This window comes from Malurus melanocephalus, unplaced genomic scaffold (assembly GCF_030028575.1).
Source record: "Malurus melanocephalus ecotype Western Australia unplaced genomic scaffold, MMel_1.1 scaffold_89, whole genome shotgun sequence".
NCBI lineage: Eukaryota > Metazoa > Chordata > Aves > Passeriformes > Maluridae > Malurus > Malurus melanocephalus.
In genome coordinates, this window is record NW_026623321.1 from 1,190,528 (window position 1) to 1,214,894 (window position 24,367).

The 24,367-nt window shown below is 49.9% G+C and overlaps 1 protein-coding gene across 1 annotated transcript in view; it reads left to right on the plus strand.

The window, feature by feature from the left end:
* The window catches only part of TIAM1 (TIAM Rac1 associated GEF 1), a 96,069-nt gene that overhangs the window by 43,679 nt on the left and 28,023 nt on the right, over window positions 1-24,367 (plus strand). The window contains exons 4-13 of the mRNA XM_057368174.1: window positions 531-703; window positions 3,201-3,425; window positions 4,689-4,874; window positions 7,125-7,271; window positions 9,594-9,668; window positions 10,138-10,308; window positions 14,951-15,055; window positions 17,081-17,162; window positions 20,799-20,885; window positions 23,170-23,394. Coding sequence (XP_057224157.1) covers window positions 531-703; window positions 3,201-3,425; window positions 4,689-4,874; window positions 7,125-7,271; window positions 9,594-9,668; window positions 10,138-10,308; window positions 14,951-15,055; window positions 17,081-17,162; window positions 20,799-20,885; window positions 23,170-23,394 — 1,476 coding nt within the window. The remainder of the gene's footprint in view (window positions 1-530; window positions 704-3,200; window positions 3,426-4,688; window positions 4,875-7,124; window positions 7,272-9,593; window positions 9,669-10,137; window positions 10,309-14,950; window positions 15,056-17,080; window positions 17,163-20,798; window positions 20,886-23,169; window positions 23,395-24,367) is intronic.

Genomic DNA, 24,367 nt, shown 5'->3' on the forward strand with positions numbered 1-24,367 from the left:
TGACTGTATCCAGTAATTAAATGGCTTGGTCTTTGCCTTGCAGGGACTGTAAGCAGCAGCAGCAGAGGCTGAGGCTGGCCATGCCCGGGGGCCTGTCTGCTCCCAGGGCTGGCTCACAGCTGCTTGTCACCCTCAGGGGACACAGGGTCTCACACCTGACTCTTCCCTGGGATGTGGTGACCATGGATGACCCYAAATTTGTGACTTCTTCTGACGTTTCTCATCTGGGGTTTTATTTTACTAAGAAAGTGCGTGGCTTTCTGTTTTGGCAATCCTTGGGAGAGCAAAACCCAGGGAGAATAAACCAGCTGTGAGTCAGGGCTTGGGGTGCCCTACTGCTCATGGTGTGCCCACTTGGCATTAAAACTTCACCAAGCTCAAAAATGGGCRTTTGCTGGTGCTCTCCACTGTGAAAACCATGACAGGCTGTGGCAAATCCTCTTCCTGGCTGTGAGGGTTTGTTTACAGGCTCAGTCTCAGTGCTGGGGAGCTGCAGGGTGTTTGAATGTGCTGCCTCTTGTCTCTTGCAGGGTGCACACTGTTCTTCTACGAGACTGACGGCAGGTCYGGCATTGACCACAACAGCATCCCCAAGCACGCTGTCTGGGTGGAGAACAGCATCGTGCAAGCTGTGCCTGAGCACCCCAAGAAGGACTTTGTCTTCTGCCTCAGCAACTCCCTCGGCGACGCTTTCCTCTTCCAGGTTGGTTTTAACAAAGTTTTCCTCTTTTTCTGTCTCCCCTCAAGGAAGATGTCCTAGCTGTGCTAGAGATCAATGGGAAATCCTGCTGACTCCAGTAGGTTTGGGGTTTTCCTCCAGCAGCACTAGAGGAAGGACATGATTTGGACATGATCAATGTCCAGTCTGCTTTTTTATTGACTGGCTGGACCCTCTTTGTGTAGATGGCTGGAGCAAAGAATGAAGAAATGTTCTTGCATCACTRTAAAAACTGGACTTGGCAGCATGCTTGGAACACACAGACCGAGTCAGGCAYTACACAGGACATGCAGCTGGTTCTGAGTGTGCTGTGCTACCCTCTGGGACTTGTAAGGAATGGGTGTTACAGCCAGGGCTTCAGAGAGGCTTCACTGCCTGTGTCCCACACCCAGCACAGAGCTGTAGCAGCGGGTTTGGCAAGGAGGGACATGCAGGACACTGTTGCTGTCCTGTGCAAGAGAAAAACAGGGCTRTTTGTGAAGCCCACAGATCCTGGATATCCTGTAACCATCCACTGCACTGCAGCCAGAAGCATCCGATCCCTCTCACATGCCTCAGACAGCTCTGGCTGTGCCCACACAAAGCCAGCCCTGGCACATGTCACATGTGTTTGCCAGGAGCTCCCAGCAGCTTGTGACACCACGCTGCTGTGTGTCAGGTGTTTGMAGCTTGTTTGTGTGCTCCTTTCCCTGCAGAAGGGGAGTGATTCCCATCGCCTGCTCATCTCCAGCTCATAAAATCCACTCRAGGTCCTTTTTCTCCTCCCAATCCCCAGGAAACCAAAAAGAAAAATGAATCTCATGGTATATACAGATAATACTTTGATATTTAATACWATAAAAACACTGTTAGGATTTTGCTAGGAATTATCAAAATTCACCATCTCATGCSAAGTCCAGCACTGCTCTCTTCTCTGCTGGGGATGAGGTTTCACCACCTGACTGTGGGCAAAGTGTCTCCCATTCTGGCAAATAATTCCTGTATTTCCAGCAGACATTCCTCAGCGAGAGGCACTSAGAATATCTTCAGCAGTGGAATGGGAGCTGTTCATGGCACTGCCTGGGCWGGGAGCCTGACCAGTCTCAGGCACATCCTGTGCACAGTGCCAGCTGAAGGCAAGGAGATTGGAAAGYAGGAGATCGGTCCTGCTGGAGCAGATCCTGTTTCTGCTTAGGCAAGGAAATTGGGGAGTATGAGATTGGTCAGTACCACAGAAGTTTGGGGAGCATCAGTCTGAAGCCCAGCCCGTGCATGTGTGATTCTCAGAGCTGGGCTTCTCTGGAACCTCTCCTTGGCTTCATCCTTTGCTGTTGGAAGGTCAGCAAAGATGACCTTCCTCATCTTCTCCAGCAAGCAGGGAAGTCATGCTGGGCTGTCTATTAATAGATCAGGCATCATCAGAAAGTTTAATTAGAATGAGGTGGTTTGGCACCTTGCTACTTTTCCAGCCAGGAGCCAAATAGCAATGTGATTATTGCCACAGGCTGACACTCATGGAAAGTCCTCTGCAACCCTGAGCTGGCTGTAAAGTTTGTTTTATAACCTACTGTAAAAAGGAATGGAATTTAGTAAGAAGCCTGAGAAGACTGACTTTTTATTTTGAAAATCTAGAGAGAAGAATCTGGAAAGATTCTTCTTTGTGTGTCAAAAGCCTCTGATCAGAATAGTCCTGTTCCAGAAAAATGGGCTGGTGTCCCATGCTCCAGCCTGGTGTCTCATGGAGTGGTTTGAGCTGGAAGGAACCTGAAAGATCATCCAGTTCCACCCCCTGCCTTCCACTRTCCCAGGCTGCTCAAAGGCCTGTCCAACCTAGCCTTGGACACTTCCAGGGAGGGGTAGTGTTCCCTTTTCCCAGGCTGTCATATCCATGCTTGGGAAGGGACAGTGCCAGAGCTGTGAGAATGAGGATAAGCCTGCCTTTACTGATAACAGGGCTGTCTTCAGGGTGYTTTGGGACCTTCAGAAATGGAAAGCTTGTTTGTCTGTGCACCATAATAAAGCTACTCATGCTTATCATGGTYGCATTTTATGCCATTAATTTATTGTTAACTGCTGCATGCCAGGAAGGCTCTCCATCCCAGGAAGAGCACAGGGACCGTGCATTCCCTGCCTTACAGAACTGGAGTTTAGCAATCACTGTTAAATGCCGAGCTGCAAACTGTGGCAGCACTGCATCGAGCCAGGCAGGTGATTCCTGAGGTTCTGCTGGGAAGYACCCCACAGCTGCAGAGCACATATWGAGGTGTAATTCCAAGATAGAGATGTAATTCCAAGAGAGAGGTGTAATTCCAAGTGCTGAGTTAAATAAAACAGCCCGCTTAAGGACCATGGGGGGGTTCTTACTTGGACAGGAGTAAGTGGATTTAAGGCTTTGAATCTTGAGATCAAAGGGAAGGGAAATTCCTTGGAATTGCATTTGTTAATCTGCAATCAGTTTCAAAAAGGATCCTGACTCGCTGTCCCGCTCCCTGCCTCCATTCAGACRTGCAGCCAGACGGAGCTGGAGAACTGGATCACGGCGATCCACTCGGCCTGTGCCACCGCCGTGGCGCGGCAGCACCACAAGGAGGACACGGTCAAGCTCCTCAAAACAGAGATCAAGAAGCTGGAGCAGAAGATYGACATGGACGAGAAGATGAAGAAAATGGGTGAGATGCAGCTGTCCTCTGTGACAGACTCCAAGAAGAAGAAGACTATACTGGATCAGGTAAACTCTTGCTCCTGTGAAATAAGTCCCTAGTGAGGGTTTAAGGTTTCCTAGTGATTGGGGAGGAGAGCCAGAGAGCTGTGCTGGCTGCCTGAGTTGCACCATCTCCCCACCAAGGAAAGGGTGGGCTGTCTCCTCTGGCCTCCAGGAAATGTGGATAGCAGGAGGCTGATTGAGGAGGCTGCAGGACACCTTGGGRAGCAGCTGACCAAGAAACACCGCTGCTGCTGTTGGTTAAACCAGAGGCTGCTGCTGGCAGCTGGCCTCAAGAAGCTCTCTCTGCTCTCTGCTTGTCACAAGGGCCTGCCTTGACCTTGTGGCTGCATCCCTGGCTCCCCTGGGGCCCGCTCCTCCTGCCTTCAAGTGGACAGCGAGGCTGGGTTTCAGAAGCAGCAAGCCTCGAGCAGATGTCTCTCCCGCTGCTGCAGCAGCACCTTATTTTGGGAAATGAACATATGGCTCCTGCTTCCCTCATTTGGAGCTCTCGTACCACGGCTGCCAAGTGTGCCTGTAATGCATGGCAAGTGGCTGGGGCTGAGCTGAAGAGATTTGTACCCCCTGGAAGCCCGTGAGGATGGGGGAGAAAGAGGAGGGAGATGCTAAAGAGCTTCTCTCAATTCTGTCAGTCACAGTGAGAGAGCAGGGCAGTCTCTCTCTTTATGTAACTGAGTTTGTCTGGATGCTTTGAAACTGTTTCCTATAAGCTATTTGAATTATTTAAATAAGTCTTTCCATAGGCTGATTACAGCACTCTTCCACTGATCAGATTAATTATCCCCAGTGTATGGCTCTTTTCAAGCTCTGCTGATGCTCACAGCAAAGCTGCTGCTGTGGCTGCTGATTTGGGGTGCCCTGTGCCTGGAGTTTGGTGGGGCTTGCTCTTCTGGTTCCTCAGATGCTCTTGATGCGTGAAAGAAGCCTCTTAAGGGACTKCTGAGCAGAAAATCGTGGAAATACAAAGAAAATTAAAAATGAAATTTTAATCCTGTTAATTAGCATTGTATCAAAGGAGCAGTTGTCCCAGGAGACTTCTGCCACAAATRTAGAAAAAGTTGTTTTCCATCTAATGAAAACTCTTATTATTTGTRTCTTTTAGGGGTTTGGGAGGGTGGGGGGTTGTGGGAAAAATGAGGAATCAGGGTTTCTTGTGTGGGATCAGCATCGGTGAAAAGGTGTGTTACTGGGAATAGCGGAATTTTTTCAAGGCACTTACCACCCTCTTCTCCCTTCTCTCCCCTTGCTCCTGGACCTTGGCCGGCCCAGATCTTCGTGTGGGAGCAGAACCTGGAGCAGTTCCAGATGGATCTGTTCCGGTACCGCTGTTACCTGGCGAGCCTGCAGGGCGGGGAGCTGCCCAACCCCAAGCGCCTGCTGGCCTTCGCCAGCCGCCCCACCAAGGTYGCCATGGGCCGCCTGGGCATCTTCTCCGTGTCGTCGTTCCACGCGCTGGTGAGTGAGGCAGGAGCAGGGGCAGGGCCGAGCACAGAGGGGCTGAGCCCTGTCCTGAGCCTCACTGGGTGAGGAGATGCTGCTCCTCGCTGGYTGTGCCTTAGGGAGCGGGTGCTTGTGAGCCACGGCCACAGGGAAGATCCATCTTCCTCCTGAATGCGTGATTTGGGGTTTCTACTGTAAACAGAATTTCTGCACCTCTGAGTAATGCTGTTACCAGAGCAGGGTCATCTCTASTGTCCACAGGCTTGGGCTCGATCCACAAGTGCTGCGAAGTCACTGGAGCCATTCTGAGGCCCTCAGCATGTGCTGGCTGAGACCTGGTCGGGCATGGCTCCCTTTCTTCCATATGGATGGAGCTACTGACCGATTATTCCAATATCCGGTCTCTGGTGATCAGCACCTGATGTTCCACGAGGGAAGGGAAATGTTCTTCTGTGCCACCTMCGGTGTGGCAAAGAATGGTTGTTTAAATTTAAGTGCTGGAACCACCCAGCTCTTAAAAGTACAGGGAATGTTTAGCAAAGTGGTGAGGTTTTAATGGTTTTAATGAGTTTAAATCAAGTTCTTGTAGTTTCGGCTTGGACTCCTGGAGGCTCACAGAAATAGCTGAGCTCCACTGTTGTCTTGTAGATGTCAGCTGTACCCTTCAATTGAATGCAGAGCTGTAATTCAGTCAGGGGYGTTTTTATTCTTTCCTATATGAAAAGATTAGCGTCATCATCCTGCTAATTGCTGGTGGATTTATTATATTTTTTAAGTGGCGGGATGTAATTTGCATTTATGCTTTTTTTTTTTTAATTTCGCATCAAGCAAAGCACTGAGCGTTAGCCTGAAAAACAGTCTGCCTCTTCATGCTGCTGTCTCTGGAGAGCCAAGGGAAAAAAATGTGTTTTGAGAATGTTGTGTTGGAAGAGACACGTGTTTTCTTCTCCTCTCAGCAAACTCTCGTGTCCTCCTTTGCCCCCAGGAATGTGGGGAAATGCAGCCTCACATTTGGAGCCTTAACTCAGGGCTCAGGAAGAGAATTTCCCAGAGCAGCTGGTGCTGCCCRTGGATCCCTGGCAGTGTCCAAGGCCAGGCTGGATAGGACTGGGAGCACCTTGGGACAGTGGAAGGTGTCCCTGACCATGGCAGGGGTGRCACTGGGTGAAGAGTGCTGAAGATGTCCCCTTTGTCCAGGGATAGCTTAGCTCATCCCAGGTGGCTCTGCATGAATGTCCCAGCTATGGAATGTCTCACAAGTCCAGGCTGTGGAAATGCCAGTGTTGCTGTGGTGGTCAAGTTCTCCTTTTCCTTGATTTTCCCATGTTTSCCAAGGAGAGCCCCACTCCCCACACAGTTCTCTAGGTGCACCAGCCTTCTGTCCATCCTGGCTTTAGTTTTGGGTGTGCTGCATCCAAAAGCCCAGTTCCTCAGCTTGGCAGCTGGGGCATCACTTGGGGACGAGCTCCCTTGTGCTGGTTTGGGCGGTGGGAATGCAGCACTCAGGTGTTCCAGGAAGTGCTCAGTTGGCAGGGTGGGTCTGTCTGKCTGGCTGGCTGTGCCCTGCCTCTCATTCATTCCTGCCATTCCCTACCACTCCCTTTTGGCAGGAGAGGAGCTGCCTCTCCTCAGGCCGCCTGCAAGGGGAAACCTGCTTTGACTTCAGCCTGAGWACCTCTGAGTAATGTCCCACTGATCTCCTCCAGAGCTTCCTCTCTTGGCAAACYGGCCCCAGAGATCATTTGGCTCAGTAAAGGCACGAGTCTTCTGTCGCCACGGGCCATTTTGCAGAGCAGCTGACCCTGCTCTGATGGGAAGGGTCAGTCCAGCTCACTTTTTCCCTTGCTGTGTGTTGTTCACTCCTTTAGATGTCCCTTATCTTTAAGGAAGCACAGGTTTCAGTGCTATGACCTCCCAGCAAGCCTTATCTGGCCTTGCTGCAGTTCTGAGTCAGCAGCAGCATGGCCAGAGTGTTTCCACAGGAAACAGCAAAGAGGAAGACTGGGTTTTTGGGAAGCAACAGATAAGTTTGGAAATCTCATGTTTCACGTGCCCGGCTTTGAAACCTTGCTAGGAAAAGGAAAAATAAGAAAAAAACCCAAACCCTTCACTGGTGCTGAGGCTTTGCTCTGTGATGCTTAGGCTGATTTGAAATAAATTAATGCCAAAAAATGATGGAGATGGTGGGCATGTCCATTTCAATATTGATGTTTGTGTGCAGCGGCTGCTGCAGCCCCTGATTCTGAAGCCATGTGGCATTGACAGGTGGCAGCTCGCACCGGGGAGTCGGGAGTCAGGAGAAGGACTCAGGCCATGTCCAGGTCTGCCAGCAAGCGGAGGAGCAGGTTTTCTTCTCTTTGGGGGCTGGATACTACCTCGAAGAAAAAGCAAGGGAGGCCCAGCATTAACCAGGTAAGCACGGGGATGTTTGGGGTGTCGTTATTTGCAAGGTTTGGTAGCAGGAGAATGCAGCTCACACGCAGAGTCACTGGTGTGGAGTCATTCCTCATCCTCTTCAAAAATGAGGGCCTGGAGCTGCAGATCAGTGCACAGCAGCTCCCATCCGAGGTTTAGAATTTGCCCTTGCTGTTGTTGAATTCTATTGAATTTCTGCTGCTTCTGCTTCTGCTTTTCCTTCCCTAATCTCAGGAGCAACAAGCACCAGTGTAAAACAGATAAAACCCTGCAAGGGAAAAACCCTTAAGTCAGACTTGTTTCATTATTTTTAATTTAAAATTATGAGYTCGTACAATGCTTTAAGCGTAGCTGAGTTTCGTGAAAACTTCCTAAAGTGAGAAGAAGCTTTGCATTTATTTGGGACACTCCCTGTTTTGCTTCTGATTTACAAAAAAACAAAAGTTGTGCTGTTTCCACTGAGTCAYTGCCCAAATTTTTCTCTAGAAAACATGTTTCAGTGTGGTGGGAAGGTGCTTCCCTGTTATTCTTCCCAAACATCCCTAATTACAGCTTTCACTTCTTGAGAGCTATATCTCATCTAATTGCAGGAAATGTAGGCTCTGCTTTTCTTTCTCTCCTCCCTCTTTTTGTGGGGAGAAGGGCTGGGGACACACGTGTGCCCTGTGATTTTTTGTGCTGTCTGTTGAAGCAGCAGTGGGTGTTTGTTTTGTTCAGCAGAGGATGAATGCTGTGGAATTGTTCAGCTTGTTTGGAGCGAGACGTGAAAAATTCACCTGATATTTAGAGGCTGAGCAAAAAGCTCAGGATATGGCTAGAATGCAGCACGTTCCCAATTCCTTGTGCAGGTGTTGCAGCATCCCTGTTGCTTTGTGTTTGCTTGCCCCAAATCCCTTGTCCCAAGCTGGAATGGTGCCCGTGCTGTGTGTTCAAACTTGTTTTCATTTTCCCCTGAGCTCCCATTTGGTTCCCCCTTTCAGTGGGGATAATTGCATTCTTCACATTGCCTCCCCTACTGCTGCCCCCACAGCGCAGGCATGGAAGGGGATTCTGCTCCAGGTTAAAGGAAAGCCATTGGGGGGAGAGCTGCAAAAAGTGTGAAGTTTTGAGCAAGCGGAGTGTTCAAATGCAGTGCCTGAACACATTTCCCTTGCATGTGCAAAGTGYCCATTGGAAGCACGAACTGTAAATCCCTAAAGGGCAGAGACCTTTTCCCATCCTGCGTGATTTTAGCCATGGAGGAATTAACAAACCCAGCAACATGATCCTAGAGCTGTGCTAATGTGGAGCTATAAAATGAACTTTTCAGTTTTCATTTTCCCCTTCTGCTGCAGCACCAGCCCTGCTTGGCCATGTGATGCTATCCTGTGCTGATTTGGGGTGGATCCTGCACATATTCCTGTTTGGTCATTCCTCCTGCATGGAATCCTGTTGGTTTTGGCTCTCTGGCTCATGCTGGGTTCCCAGCTCCTATTTCATTCGAGAAGGGTTACTCTGGCTTGTGCTTGAGTGTTTTCTGAGTACGTTCTAGCAGCTGGGTCACTGCAAAGTGAGCCAGAGCAGAGCCCTGCTGATGGCTCAGCACTGGCAGAGGGGGGGAAGTGCTCATTTCCCACATTTCACAGGTGGGGAAACCAAGCACAGAGAGATAAAATCAGTCCAGCTCCACCGAGGAAGTCAGGACAGAGCTCCAAACAGAAGTGGCCTCTAACCTTCCTGCACCACCCCCTCACCAGCYTGTCTTTCACCTGCCCTGCTCTTTCATCAGGCTGCTATCTTCCTTTTCTCCAGTGCATCTGCAGCAGGGAGGCAGGGAATGTTGGAAGGTCCCCCAGGTCACTGCCTTGCAATCCTCTGTGAACACAGTGGTGCAAAGCTGTGCCTGTGCCAGTGCAGCACAGCTGTGCTCAGGAGGAATGGTCCTGGTGAGGAGCTGGGGGTGTGGACACAGGAGACCCAGGACAGCACTTCCCTGTGTTCAAGGAGCAGCTCTTGGAGCGAGCTGACCTGGTGCTTGGGATCCCCTCTCTGCTGAAAACACCTCCTTGTTCCTGTGTCATTTCTTTCTGGATGACAGACAGAAAGAGTTTAGAGGGACTGTTGTGTGGGACTTACCCACCCTGAACAAGGTTTTCCCCAACCCAAATCCCAAATTCCAACAGCAGTGAAAAATTTCTCCAGTCAGTGTGTTTGGAGATGGATGTTTGTGTTTCTCAGTTTGATTTCTGTGCTGGATGTTAACTGTTCTGCCCTGGGCATGTGCTGCACACGGGGAGTCCCATTCATGTTTTAAAGCAGATTCCCTCTGTTGTTCCTCAGGTGTTTGGAGAAGGAGTGGATTCAGTAAAGAAATCTCTYGAAGGGATCTTTGATGACACAGTCCCAGATGGCAAGGTAAAACCCCGGCTCTCCAGCTGCCTCCCTCCCCCCCGTTTGCAGACAGTAAATGCAGAATAAATGCTAAAATTTGCTGTTTTRCCATCTCTAAGCATTGGAGCTGCAGTACCTACACCAGTTTTKTTGGCATTGGTTTACCCAGAAACGCTGTGCATTTCAGTTTCAAATTTAAATCTGCTTTTATCCTATTTTATACTATTTTTAGTTGAATTCTGAGCGTTCCCGGTAGCCATAGGGTGAAATCCCAGTAGAAGTATGCTGCAGCTGTGTGGGTGGCATGGGATAGCACACTCTACCCTGTTCAGGGAAAACTGCAGCCTCCTGTCCAGACAAGCCTTCAACCTGGGTCTAGGAACAAAATATCTTCTGTCTAGGAGGGCTGTGATGCAGCACATGATGCACCAGCTCCTGATGAAAAGGGGGTTGTGCTGGGCTGGCACAGTCATGATGGCTTTTGTGTCTTTAGAGGGAGAAGGAAGTGGCCCTGAGCAGTGTCCACCAGCACAACCCCGACTGTGACATTTGGGTCCATGAGTACTTCACGCCCTCCTGGTTCTGCCTGCCCAACAACCAGCCCGTCCTGACGGTCATCCGGCCTGGGGACACSTCCCGGGATGTGCTGGAGATGATCTGCAAGGTAAGGGTGCCCTGGGGCAGCCCCGTGTGCCAGCTCTGTCTGCACTGGGAGAACAGTTCTGTGTAAGGTGGAAACACCAACTGCACTGYGGTGCTGGGCCAGGAGCACAGCACAGAGCTCCCTGCAGGTGAGGTGAGGCTGGGGGTGCAGCACAAAGCTTCCTGCAGGTGAGGGGAGGCCAGGAGCGCAGCACAGAGCTGCAGGGAGCTGGAGGTGAAGCCAGGAGCACAGCACTGAGCTCCCTGCAGCTGGAGGTAATTTCAGGAGTGCAGCACAGAGCTCCCTGCAGGTGAGGGGAGGCCAGGAGCGCAGCACAGAACTCCTTGCAGCTGGAGGGAATGTGGCTGGTGCAGGGAGAGGCAGCACGGAGGCTTTGGTTTGCCTTTCCCACTCGGGCTGCTAGGCACAAGCCTGGAAGTGCCATTGTCACCCACTGGGTCTGCCTTTCACAGCCCTCAGCCCCTCCACTGCCCCTCCAGTGGGACCAGGCTGAGTGTGGGACCCTTCTCCCAGCCCCTGGGGTGCCCAGTGGTGTGGTATCCCCAGCTCTGCCATCCCTCCCACAGCCCCTTCCCTCCTCTGAGGTGATGCCAGCCTTTCCCAGAGCCAGGGGACCTGTTYCCTTGTGCCACCCCTCCTTCCCTGCCCTGGCTGGCTCTGGGGAGGGCAGCAGCACCAGCAGTGGGAGAAGGTGCCCGTGTTCTCTGTGTGCACTGCAGTCAGACCCAGCCTCGTGTGGGTGGCACGAGGGCCAGGGAAAAGCTTTCATCTACACTGGAGTGGGGGAAGAAAAGCCACCTGGATTTCTTTGCCAGATGAAGTATCAGAGACATTGGGTCATTAAAAAGAGTTATATCTCTAAAGAGCTGGAAGGTTTGACAAATTAAACACAGGCTTTCAGATCTGGCATCTACATAATGTGCGTTTTCTGAGCCAGCGAGACCCGACTCCTGTCACATGCTGCTCCGAAAAGTGAGTCTGCTTTGTACAACAACAACAGCAGGAGAAAAGAAAACATTTATTACTGTTGAGAGCTCAAGTTTGGGCACTTTCAGAACGTGTTGCATGCGCTTCCAACGCAAGGGAAGGTGAGAGAAAGGCGCTTGCTCCCAGTAATTGTATGGTGCGCTCGTATCTCTGCCAGGTGCRCTGCAGCTTGTGAAAGCTCTGCTTTGTGTGCAGCAAAAGATGACATTTTTTGAGAGAAGCATAATAGAGAAGCTGGATGACACATTATTAGTAATGATTTATTTTTAGGATATATGTTTTCCTCTGGGTAAGAGTGGTTAACTCAGCGGACCAACCCCTCGGCCGGAGTAAGCTGGTGCARCTCCGTGCTTGCAGCAGGTGCCTGCTGAGGGCCTGGTCTCTCTCTGTGTGTTTGCTGCACTGGGTGGGGGTGTTTAAGGAGAAGGGGAGGTTGGTGAGTGTTTTTTTCAAGAGCTATTACCTGTTTCTTTCCTTTCTGTAAGAGTTTTCAGCCTGAAAAACACTCTCGGGATGCCTTCTTTTCTGTAGCATTTAATAATCAATCTCTTTCTTCTGTCTCTTGCATTCAGCTCATTTTCCCCCCTTTAATATCTGATCCACATCATTTCACATCAGTTTGCCATCTGCCATCTGAGAACCAGTCRAGTTCTGGTACAGTAAACATTTCAAGCTCTACATTTCATGTAAAGCTCCTCATGTTTGTAGATGTGGTTAAATCTGTGCTGTTAAACTGAGCTTGATTCTTCTGTTGGAGAACATTAAGTGCACTGAAGGCATTGTGGAAAACGTGTTCTTATGCTAACATTGCTGCTTGTTATTGTACAGCGAGTTGGGCTTTGGAGGATGCTTTGTGACACTTTTATGATTCAGGATTGGTGGGAGGAGKGTTTGAAGCAGTTTTAAAGTGGTTTCTCAAAGATTTCTTCTAAGATGTAACTATCAATATCCCTAGGAAGGCAGGAAAATTCACTGTTTATTCATCAAATCGCTTTCTATGGCTGATAGGAAAGAGCTGGTCCCTTCCAACCTCAACCATCCTGTGATTCTGTGATAGCACTGCTCAGTGTGAACCAATGTATATGCATCACTGACATTTGCATAATTCTGTGTCTTAAAATGGAGGAGAAAATCACGCTCTGTGTTTGTGTTTGGACAGAGCCAGTGTGGAGCTGACAACCACAACCCTGGCATAGATGGCTGCATGGCCTTTAGTCTTTTGACTGCATAAAAATTGAGCCAGGAAAGGTTTGGGGATTTTTTTCCTTCATGAAGGGGAATTCATCCCCTTTTCAAAGGGACCTGCACAAGGAGCAAGAAGTAGATTCCCCAGGGTCTGTGGGTTTGTCTTGAAGCCTCTGAGAAGCCCCTTAAGCCTGATGCTGTAGGGCTTGCTTTGCTTTAGGGCTGTGCTTTGGGCTGGAGAGGCTGAGGCCCCGCAGGAGCGATGCTGTGGGATGGCTGCTGAGCTCCCACGGTCCTGCCACGCAGCTCTCCCCCTCCACGCTGGGAAGGTGCCAACCTGCTGAACAGCTGGGGTGGTGTGCCAGCCCTCTGTGGCACTGGAGCCYCTGCAATGGGATCACAGCCCTGGCTGTAAATTCTGCTTCCAGAGCACGTTGGTTAAGCTGTCGGCTTGGGCCTTAAATGGGGTTAGCTGCTTAATTTAGTCCAGACATAGCCAGAGTTATTAGGAGAGAAATAAATAAACCAAGAAGCTGCTTTGGATGGCTGAAATGTATTTTGGGTGGTCTCGAAAGGATATTCTTATATTAAAGCTGCCTTGTTTCTGCTCCCACCTCCCCACAGATGGATGCAGCTCCCAGCAACACAAAAGTGGGTTAATGGTTTGGCTTTTAGGGCAGCCTGGCTGTGTCCACATTCAGGGAACCATTCCTTTCACTTCAGCAGAAAATCATGGCCCTATTTGAAACACTTTACCAATGTCAGACTTTGAGAAGACAAAGCCTTGGGGCAGCTGTAGGATGTAAATTAACTGCAGGGGGTGGCTCATGGGCTGCAGCGTGGKTGTGGTTCTGATTCCTGACCTGGATGGGGCTGCAGGGTGCTGGATTGAGGGCATCCACTTGGGCTGATGTGATTTATGGGAAGAAATGAGTGTCTCTAAATACAAATGGTTTTTGTGTCTAGGAACAGTAACGTGAGCTGAGCAGAGAAAAACCCAGGACTCCTCTATGTCATTCTGAGCCTTCAGAGCCAATTCTGCTTCCCTTTAGTTTCTGGGGTGTAGGTACATGTGTGTCTGTAAGAGATCAAACTACTGAAAACAGTGGTAATCAGTGAGAAAAGCTTTCCAAAAAAGAAAAAAAACTGAAGTGAAGGAGCAAAGATCTCCTCCATTCAGGTGTTTTTCTTTTGGCCCGTGATAGATTTCAAAGTCATTATCTAATTAACTAGGAATTTGTCTGGATTATGGAGCTGATTCCATTTCAGATACTCCATTTCATACAGGAATAATTTGATCTTTGGATTAGGCAGAATACAGCAATAGATGTGTCTGTTTTAGTTTTTCTTCTTGGTAGGCTTTTTACCCCTAGGCTAATCCAGACTTTCCAAAGCATTCATGTTGTCTGTGTGTTTGCTGGAGGTCAGGGTGGGATGTTTCCAACAGGTCCCTTGGTGTACATTGCTCATCACCTCATTGCTGCTCTRTCATGGCTGGAACTGGAAAAGCCAGGCTTCAAAAACCAGGACAAACAGGCAAAAATGATGTTCTTGCATGAATTTTCAGATAAGCCATTGTTTTCAGCACAACCTGGGAAGCCTTGGTAATTTGCTGATGTAAAATGAAAAGGATGAGGTATAAAAGCCTTTAATAATGGGATTTCAGMAGTGACAGTGATGAGAATTTACCTCCTGTATCTGTGAATCACTTTGGGGTTTCTCATTAGGTTTAGTTTAGGAACTTTAAAAGTAACTTCTGGATGATATCCTTTGTGTTTATCATAGCTGTAATGTGTTTTGATTACACACTGCATTAACCTCTGCTTAAATCAACCTTATTAAACACGCTGAGAAAAGGTCGTTAACATCTCCCAGACCAAATGCTGTATCCTCATCTAATTATAACTAATTCATTAAAATGTTGTGACCTGTTTCCACAGGGATGCAATCCAGRATGCAACTCTTGGCTTTCCCTAGCCTTGCAAAGCCAGTGTGTCTGTGCTGGTTTGACTTTAGAGGACAGACAGATTTTTTGTGTTATTAACCTTGCTTGAAATCTGCCACATGGTATTTACATGCTAAATTATGAAGATGCTAAAAATCCCCAAACCAAACARAAAACACCTTTCCTGCCATATTTTGCTCTGTTAGCAGAACATTTATTTGAATATCCTTTTATCCAAAGGCGTGCTCTGAGGCTGCTGCTGCTGCAGCATGAGCTGATTCYTGGAATAGCTTGGGGAGGGAGCAGAATGCCAGGTCAGCAGAGCCAGGGAGGCTGCTCACAGTGCCCTGGGGGGGTGCATGGATGCTCATTCCTGGGTGGAGCAGGAGCTCCAAGTTCTGTTCAGCTTTCAGGCCAGCAGATCACAGTGGAAGRTGGTGCTGGGGTGGTTTTGTTCCTGTGAGTGTCAGAGATGAGGGGAGSGCTGCTTTTCTTTTCTCTCTAAAGCCTCTCTGTCTCTTGCAGACACACCAGCTGGATCACTCTGCTCACTACCTGCGCCTCAAATTCCTCCTGGACAACCAGCTCCAGTTCTACGTACCAAAGCCAGAAGAGGAGATCTATGAACTGGTAATGAAATGGCAAATGCAAATGGCAAATGCACTGCCACTGCAGGACGCTCCTAATTGGTGTTTACCTGACATTCTGTAGCATGCAGAGTTATTTTATCTTGCACTTGTGGTGCTTTGCAGACCACAGCAAATTTGCCTTCTCTAAACATTTCATCTCGGGATGGTATTCGGCTCATATTTGTGTGTGGATGTGTCTGGGGAGGGAGGAGGCACAGCCATGGGCAATATGTGAAAGTCACCGGAAGGTACATTTAAACTTAATTTCCCTCCAAGTTGTCTTTTCCTGTTGTCCATGGGGGTTTTAAAGTCATGGTGCTGGGAYCTGAGTACTTCTTGTTACAATCCCTCTGTCTGGTTTGTAAAGAGGGGGGAAATACATCAGTTATTGGGGGTTTTTTTGTTTGGTTTTTTTCTTAATGGGAAGGTAAAGATTGAGGTTAAGAAGATCTGGAGTTATGTATGAGAATATACTTCCTTAATTGCCTCAGCTGGCTTTTTTCATCTCATTCATCTCAAAAGCAGACTTCAAAGGAATTTTGCCATGAGAGATTTAAAAAAAAAGACCAAACAGGATTAGCGTCATGCTTTAACTCAGTGATTTTACACAGGCACGCCGTAAAGCTTTTTAAAGTCCTTTTCATTGGTGGCTGGTTTACTTATAAGAAGTAAAACTTTTCTAGTTATGGAGGCTTTTGTTCATTTAGCAAAGAAGATCTGGGATTTTCCATTAATGCTGTCAACAACAACAACAAAAAAATCAAGTGAGAAAGCGCTAGAGGAGTGTGAGGACTGGGGAAGTGTGATATAGTTAAGGAAAATTAAAACCCAGAGGAGACAGATTTTAGCTGTCATTGCCTGGAAGGACTTTGGGGACTTGTCTTGTGTTGAGAGGGTGCAGGATTGACACAGTCATCAGTTATTGTTTATKCTGAAAAGCTGAAATCAGCCCAAAACTCTGTCAGTGGGACTGTGGARATGCTGGAAGGGAATGGCAGGGATGTGTGCTGCAGGACCATGTCTGATTGTGAATATGAATGCAACACACTTAGTATGTTTGCTCATCTGTGTGTACTCGTTTGGGGAGAAAATGGAGTTATTTCCATGGCTCTGTAACTGTTCTGTAGTAACTGATTTTTGCAGTGCTCATAGAAGCAGGGGATAAAATTATATTTTTATTAGGAAACCTTTTGCTAATGAGTTCCTCTTCTTTTTCAAAGGAATGGTTTACATATTTCAGTCCAAGCGCTGAGTTTCAAAATGTTAATTATTGTGAATTGCTTTTTTACACACTCACAGCAGCATTTAAAAAGAATTAATACTCACCTGTGGGCTCTCCTTGACCTGGGGCTATGATTTTTTCCGAAAACAAAGGGATGGTTTGTTGCTTCTGTGCTGAAAGGCAGAGGGATTTGCAGCTGATTGGAGGGACTTCTGGGCTATTGCCTAAGTGTGAATTCGTGCTGGTCTCCCAGGAAGGATGTTAATGACCATTTCAAAGACTCGGGGTGCTTTCCCTGGCACAAATAAACATCAAGGTGCTAAAGGTGAAATGTCACACTGAGGTATAGCACATCTGATAGTCGATAATGAAGAAATGTGTTTAACAAACAAAATCACTCCTTGTGATTTCAATGCTGTTGAATAATGGAATTCCTGCAATGTCTTCAATAAAATAATATAAAAACATTAAGTTATCACTACCTGAAATTAGGAAAACAGGAACAGCAGGTCTGTTTCCTGTGCACTCAAAATGGTATGGGCTGAGTGAAAAAGATGCATCCTTGGTTTGTGATGGTGGTGGGAAAACACTGCTTCCTCCTCTTTAACTGTGTTCCCACAGCACAGCTGAGTGACACTGCTAATGCCTCTCAYGCAGGTGAAGAGGAGCTGTTTGATAAATAATGACCACAGCCCCTTTCTTCTGCCTGTAATTAAAAAMCAAGAATCTGTTCAAAACTATTACAATTGATGTGTCCTCCCACGATAACATATTTTCGTGTTTGTTTTTTTCCCCTCTATTCAGCTGTACAAAGAAATAGAAATCTGTCAGAAAATCACCCAGCACATTGAGATGGAGAAGTCTGATGCATCCTCTGATATTTATGGTGAGTAACTCAGCTTGTTTTGCTGTTTCTCCCCAGCCAGCTCTGGTGTGAGCAGGTTCTTGCRTGCTGTTTATTGATGCACCTGTGCACTGCCTGTGCAGTTCCAGCAGATTCTCTCATCCCTGTCTAGTTCACACTTCTCAGCTCTCAGGTATTTCAGGGGTTGCAGCCCTCCAGCCTGGTGAGTCTGCCCTTTGGTCTGGCAGTTACAGTTGTGRGGTGTATTTTAGAGTTATCTGTGCAACCTAGTCTGGGAAGCCAATCTGCATCTTCTTGCTGTTTATCTAAATATTCTGTTTTAATGACTAGGATAATTCTGAATCCTCAAACTGTTCATTATACAAACTGCAGGCCTTGGGAATATTGAGCTCTGCTACAAAGCAGTGGGACTGACTGAGGTTTGAATATGGAAGGCCTRAGAAGGAAATATTCAAAATATTCAGCAGCCCAGTGAGGCCCAGATTTGATATTTATGCAGTACCTGAAAGCACTACGAGAGTTGGGGCTGTCACAGCATTTCCTGCTTATTTCTTTTTCTTCTTTTTCTCCTAAGTCATAGATGGAAAAAAAAGGTGAAGTGAGAGGTGTGGGGTGTAGCTGTGCAGCACCTCTGGCCCCTCAGGGAGGGAACACTAAAAGCACCCCAAAAAAGCTGTCTTTTCTCTCATTGAAGGAAAATGGCCAAATGTGATTTGTCTCTGAGTGGCAGAAGGATTTGTGCTCTCCCTGTATGTTCATCCAGTGACAAAAGTGTGCTGGAATCACATAGTCCTGGAGCACTTTGGGCTGGATGGGGCTCAAAGATCATCCTGTTCCAGCACCACATCTCAGGCAGAGCTGCCTGGGAGCATCCTGTAGTGTCTCTGCTTCCACCCGTGTGCCTGGGGTAAGAGGCACTCCTGGAGGCTCTCTCAGTTGGATCTCTCAGTGGGATCCTGTGCTGATGCCTGAACACAGACCTTCTCCCCTCTTTGGCTGGTACTTTTTCCCTCTTGGCCAAGGCTGTGAGGGCAGAAATCAGGAAGAGCCCTTGGCTGCCAGCTCGTGGATGGGTCAGGAGCCTGCTGGCACGTTCACCAGCAGCTGGCTATCACAGGGGCTGAGGGGATTGTCTGGGGATGGTTATCACAAGGGCTGAGGGGATTGTCTGGGGGTAGGTTTGGCCAGATTCTGAGCTGGTTTGGGGAGGCCACGTGCACTCAGCAATGCAGAGTTTTGTTCTCCTGTCATCAAAGCTTTGCAGTGAGGAGAAGGCAGTGCCTGGGTCACCACCCATCTCTTCCCACCTGTGTCTCAGAGTCTGTGCACAGAGTGATGAGAATGTTTTTGGCAGCAGTGCCAGCTTATGCAATCACCGTGGCTTCCACCCACTGGTGCCCTTGCTGTGCTGCACTGTTTGTGTGGAGTGCTGTGGGAGCTGTGCATTCCACGTGTGTACAAACTGCACACACACACACTCACACAGGCCTGGCTGGCTGCTCTTCACCTGGCTGCTGGCAGGGACAGCCCTGGCACCTCTGTGCTGCTCTGCAAGGGCTGTGAGATGCAGCCACTGTCCCAGCTGGGGGAATGAACATGGCAGGGCCACACTCCCTGGCTGGGGAGGGTTAAYGGTGTGTGAGGGGACCATGTCCAGGCTGCTGCCAGCTGCCCATCTCTCACCTCCCAGAGCTTCTGACAACCTGGGTAATTGCTCCTTGTGCCCTTTCTGCCAGGAATAACTGCAGGGTTGATGGGTACGGCTGGAAGATGAATTCAGAATCCAAGTCCATGTGCAGTTAGACCTGATGGATTGGAGGAGGCAGAGATCTCATGGAGGAATCACAGAATCCCATAACGGCTTGGGGTGGAGGRGACCTTAAAGCCCATCCAGTGCCACCCCTGCCATGGAAGASAYACCTTCCACTGTCCCAGGCTGCTCCARGCCCCATCCAAGCTGGCCTTGGRCACTGCCAGGGATCCAGAGGCAGCCACCTCCCCACCCTCACAGGGAGGAATTTCTCTAATGTGCAATTTAAACCTATTTTATTTTCATTTTTAAGCCATTCCCCATGTCTTGTCCTGTCCCTCCAGGCCCTTYTAGACAGTCTCTCCCCACCTTTCCTGTGGGCTYCTTTCAGGTSCTGGAAGCTGCAGTGWGGTCACCCCAAAGCTTCTGTTCCCGAGGCTGAACAATCCCAATTGTCTCAGCCTTTCCTGTGGGAGAGGTGGAGCTGGGGGTGCTTGGACATGCTGATCTGCTCACACTGAGAGCCCTAGCTGCCCMCTGCCTGGCTTTAACTGTGAGGTGTTTGCCCCAAACAGCATTTCAGAAAAGGGCTCTTAGCATGGATCCTTTGTGCTGGCTCAAACTGCAGCCTGGGCATGCTGTGCTGTTTTTCTGGATGAGGCTTTTCCAGGTAGGCTCGGTGGTGATGACAACCAATAACTACTATATTTTACAGCTGCTCTCTTAGGCGAGGGTGCTTCTCTCTGCCAAGGCTGCTGTGTTGAGTGAGCTTCACAAATTTCATTTGATTCATCCCAAGGAGCTCGCATGCAGGTTCCAAGTAGCTCAGTAAGTCATGAAAGGCCATATGCTTCTCACTTCTGAGCTGCCACAGTCTTCCCCCTCCTTTCTTCTTCCCTTTTAAAAAAATTTATTTTTAAATCATGGATGAAGAAATAGCTCTCAGCCGTAAGGATCAACTGGAAGGGAGTCCTKAAGTCAGGACAGGCTCCCAGCACATCTGCACCTCTTGCCTGGTGGCTGATTCCATGACAAAACAAACTACTCCCCCCAGAGGTTTGTAAATGTTTTTCTAGGCRCTAGGAAAAGAGAGAGCAAATGGTTGCCTGCACACATTTAGAGAGTAATGAAGTTTCAGAAAGGCAAATGTTCTGCTTTTGATAACCCTCAGCAGTAAACAAACAACCTGCATTTCACTCAGCACCCTGTATTTCCTTTACACGTCGTTGTCTGCCAGGGCCACACACAAACGGCAGGAAAAGCCCCCAGACCAAAGCTCAGGGTACCACCTGCACTGCTTAAAACGGGGCTGTGTCAGCACTTCCACTGCAGGACTGTTCCATGGGGCTCTGGTGAGCACGAAACATTCTCTGAGGCCGGGCAAATGGCAGCATGTGCCATAGCCAGATAAAAAGAGTAAGGGGAAAAGGGTAAGTGGCATTTTTGCAAACCTGCCCAGTCCATGAACCTCAAAAGGTCAGCGCTCTGGTGTAGCAGGAGGTGGTGTGCTTGCCTGACTTTGGGGTGACACATGAGCCATGGCTCTTKGATTCCCAGCTTTTGTCCCAAACTGCGGCTCTGGGCAGCTTTGGTCTGCAAGCAGCAAAACTTCCTGGAGCGACCTTCGGTGGTGAGAGAATTAAGAGTCTGTTCCAAGTCTCTGCACTCTGGTATCTCAGATATGGCTGTGGATGAATTATATATGCACTGAGAACCTCAGGTTTTTGTTAGAGCCACTTTCATTGTCTAACTTCTCTGTTAGGTTTGTAAAGGTTTGAGGGAAAGGAGAGGGGAGGGATTCCTAGCTGCTCTGTGCAGGGACAGCACAGCCTCRGCTGTGGAGTGACGCTGGGACACACTGGCAGGGCTTTCTGGGTTTCCCTGACCCTCTCACTGGTTCTCCCTAGGTTTCTCCCTGTCTGCCGTGGAGGAGGAGGGGATTCGCCGGCTCTATGTGAACGGAGTCAAGGAGACAGGCCTGGCTTTCAAGAAAGGTAAAACACCTCCCAGAGCCCTCCCCAGTCAGTCACTGCGACMTGAACACAGCAGGAGCCCCTCAGTGTGCCTGGGTTACTGTCTCTGGCTCTGCTTGGAGCAGGGATAGCCAGGCTGGCAGCTCGTCCCAAGGCAGAGCAGGGTCAGGTTTAATGCAGCTTTATCCCACTGAGGCCAGCCATGGCAATGCATTTCCCATTCACTGCCTCCCCTGCTGCACGGGCAGATGAAACCCCCCAGGGCTGAACTAAACATGGGGCTATGAGGGCTGAGAGGATTCTCATCTCTGCAGAGCCCACTGGTGTGTGCAGAGTCCTCAAACACCTTCACCTTTCTCTCAGTGAGGGCTCATCGGGCTTGCAGAGCTCATTCAGCAGCTGGCCCTCCCCAGAAGCTGCCCCAAGAGCTGTTCCCCCAGGCTGCTGCATCCCTTGGTACTCACTGTGGCACTGCTGAGCCAGCCTAGGGATGGAGAAGTGCCCTGGCAGTGTGTGTGACCCCGGGCAGGCAGAGCTGGCTCATGTGGCCAGCAACGAGCAGCTCAAGGGACACAGTGGAGGCAGGAATGGGCAGGAAGGAGCAGGGCAGGGAAGGGGGAGCAGCCTGGAGTTGTACCCAGCTGCATCCCCAACCCCGACCGCAGAAACCATGCAGGTGTGTGTGAAACTGGACAAGACCATCTTGCTGTCTGCTGTCCCACTGCATTCCCTGGCTGACAGGATGGATATCCTGCCACAGCCCTGAGCAGGATGGAACCAGCCACGGGGAAATGAAACCCTGCGGGTTCCTGTGTGCGGGGTTCGCTGTCAGTGCTGCTGGAGGAGCGGTTTGAATGGATGYGTGAGCACAGAGTGCCTCCTGTGGGGCTGCAGCGCCAGAGCAGGCAGGGAGAGCTCCGGGATCTGACCTGGAAAGGCATCGCTGTACAGCAGCAGCCGGCAGGACAGTGTGACAGTGTGACAGTGTGACAGCAATCCCTGAGGTGGCAGAGCAAGGGAGGAAAGCTCTCTGTGCCCCCCGTTATTGACATGTATTGCCTGCATTTGGCTGCACTCCACCAGATGAGATGCTGCATTTCATTGGCAATCTTCTCTCCAATTAGAAAAATTCTATTTTCTCTTGGTAATTTTTATGATTTATCTCTTTGTTCCTTCTGTTGGTCTGCCCTGGCAAGACAGTCCTTGCTGGAAGGGGGGCTGCTTGACTGCACTGAGATAGACAGGRTGCTTTATCCTAAATGATGCAAAACAAGGACTACAAAGAGTAAATGAAGCCCCAGATCCGATGTTTATGGTTGCAGGCCTATTAGTGAGCTACTATTATGCCCCAGAATCACTAAGTAGAATAAATTAAATAATGCGAAATGCTTGACTTGTCCTGTTTTGTCCTTCTTTCAGATATGATTTTACAGTCCATTTACTTTGTAGCTACTCTATCTAGTTCATTTTATTCTCCCTGAAACTGCACACCACACTGCMGTTTCTGGGCACAATTACACGCATTTAGGGAGATCTCCATTTTCCTCAGGAAGCTYTTCAGCCTCCTCCCTTCCACATTTCTTCCCCGAATGTGGGTCAGTGCTCTGTCTCCTGGAGTATTCATCCAGGTTTTCAGGGGGGCAGGACTCCTCCTTTGCACAGCAGGAATGGTCACCCCTGCTCTCTGGTCACTGTAAATTCCAACTCCCCTCCCTGTAAATGCAAGGATGGAGAGTGGGATGGTCTGCCAGCCCTGCTGCTCCCAGGCGTGCTGCCTGCCTGGCCCTGGGGATTTTTTGGGATGGAGCCCTGCTTCAGCTTGCTGCTGTTGGCCACGGAGGGCCTGGCTGGCCATGGGGAAGGTCAGGATTCCCGTGTCACCTCAGCATCTCAGGGAGCAAGGCAGTCAGCTGCTTCCTCTGCTCGTGCCCTGCTCCCCGGGGCACTGCTGCTATAAATAACCCTGGAATCAGGCTGGAAAAGAGCCATGACTAACTCAGCAGGGCTCAGATCTGCCTTTTGAAGATCTGTGTGCTGGGTGGGACTCGGGAGGGCTCACAGGGGAGGATGTAGGGTGTGTAGGGTGCAGCGTGCACAGCAGCTGTGCATGGGGAAAAAGGGGATAAATTGGCACATTGTTCTGGGCACTCTGCACTTGGGGTGGCACTGGAGGAGCAGGCAGCCCAAGCAGCAGGTGTCACAGAATTCCATCAGATCTCGGTGTGGTTTGCAGTCATTAATGATGGTGTCTGACATAAAGGGTGTTGGTGGCTGTGYGTGTGTGACCTGTCCCTCTGTGTCACAGGCCTGAAGGCGGGGGATGAGGTGCTGGACATCAACACAAGAGCGGCAGAGGAGCTGGACTCGGCGCTGCTGAAGGATGCCCTGGCACAGCCCTCACTGAGCCTCACCGTGCGCACCCAACCCGAGCCCGATGAGGGTCACCGGCTGCAGCAGCCACCACCACGGCGCCCAGAGAACCCCCCAGAGCCTGGGGACAGCGCCCTGCCCTTCWCCGGSRGCAGCCAAGGTATGGGGCAGCAAACCACTGTGGGATCAGGGTCCCTTCACTGGGGCAGCCAAGGTACGGGGCAGTCCTCAGAAACCACTATGGATCAGGGTACAGAAACCATTGTGGGATYCYTGATCCCATCCTGRGGCAGYCAAGGTATGGGGCAGCACTCAGACACCACTGTGGGATCAGGGTACAGAAACCACTGTAGGATTCCTAATCCCTTCATTGAGGACAGCCAGGGTACGGGYTCCACACAGACCCCAGTGCAGGGTCCCTGTGTGCAGGTTCCACCATGGCAGGGAGGGCAGTTCCAGTCTGAGCTGGGTAATCCGGGGGCTGTGACACTAGAGTCACGCTACAGCCTGTGCCCTCACAGACTCACAGAGCCAACTGTTCCCTTCTGGGCAGCTCAGGAGGTGCTTTTCCCTCTGGATTTGCCCACGGGATCGATGTGTGGCGAGGGGAGGAAGAGGGAAAAGCATTCTGTGTGCACTGTGGAACACCACAACATCAGGAAGGGCTGAAGATGCTGGAGAATGTCCAAAGGAGGGACACTGGGATGGTGGAGGATCTGGAGTGGCTGTACAAGGAGGGGCTAAGGGCTCTTGGAATGTTCAGCTGCAGCAGAAGAGACTGAGGGGTGGGGTCTCACTGGGGGCTGCAGCTCCTCCCCAGGGCAGGGACAGCACCCAGGGCTGGAGCTGGGCAGGGTCAGGTTGGATCTCAGGAAAAGGTTCTTCTGTCCCCAGAGGGTGCTGGCACTGCCCAGGCTCTCCAGGGAATGGGCACAGTCCCAGAGCTCCAGGAGTGTTGGGACAGTGCTGCCAGGGATGCACAGGAGGGGATTGTTGGGGGGTCTGAGCAGGAGCAGGAGCTGGGCTGGATCATCCTGTGGGTCCCTCCAGCTCARGAAATTCTGTGGCTCTGTGATTCTCCCTCTCTGGGGTCAGCCAGGAGCACAGGGCCCCAAGTGTTTGATGAAATTCCT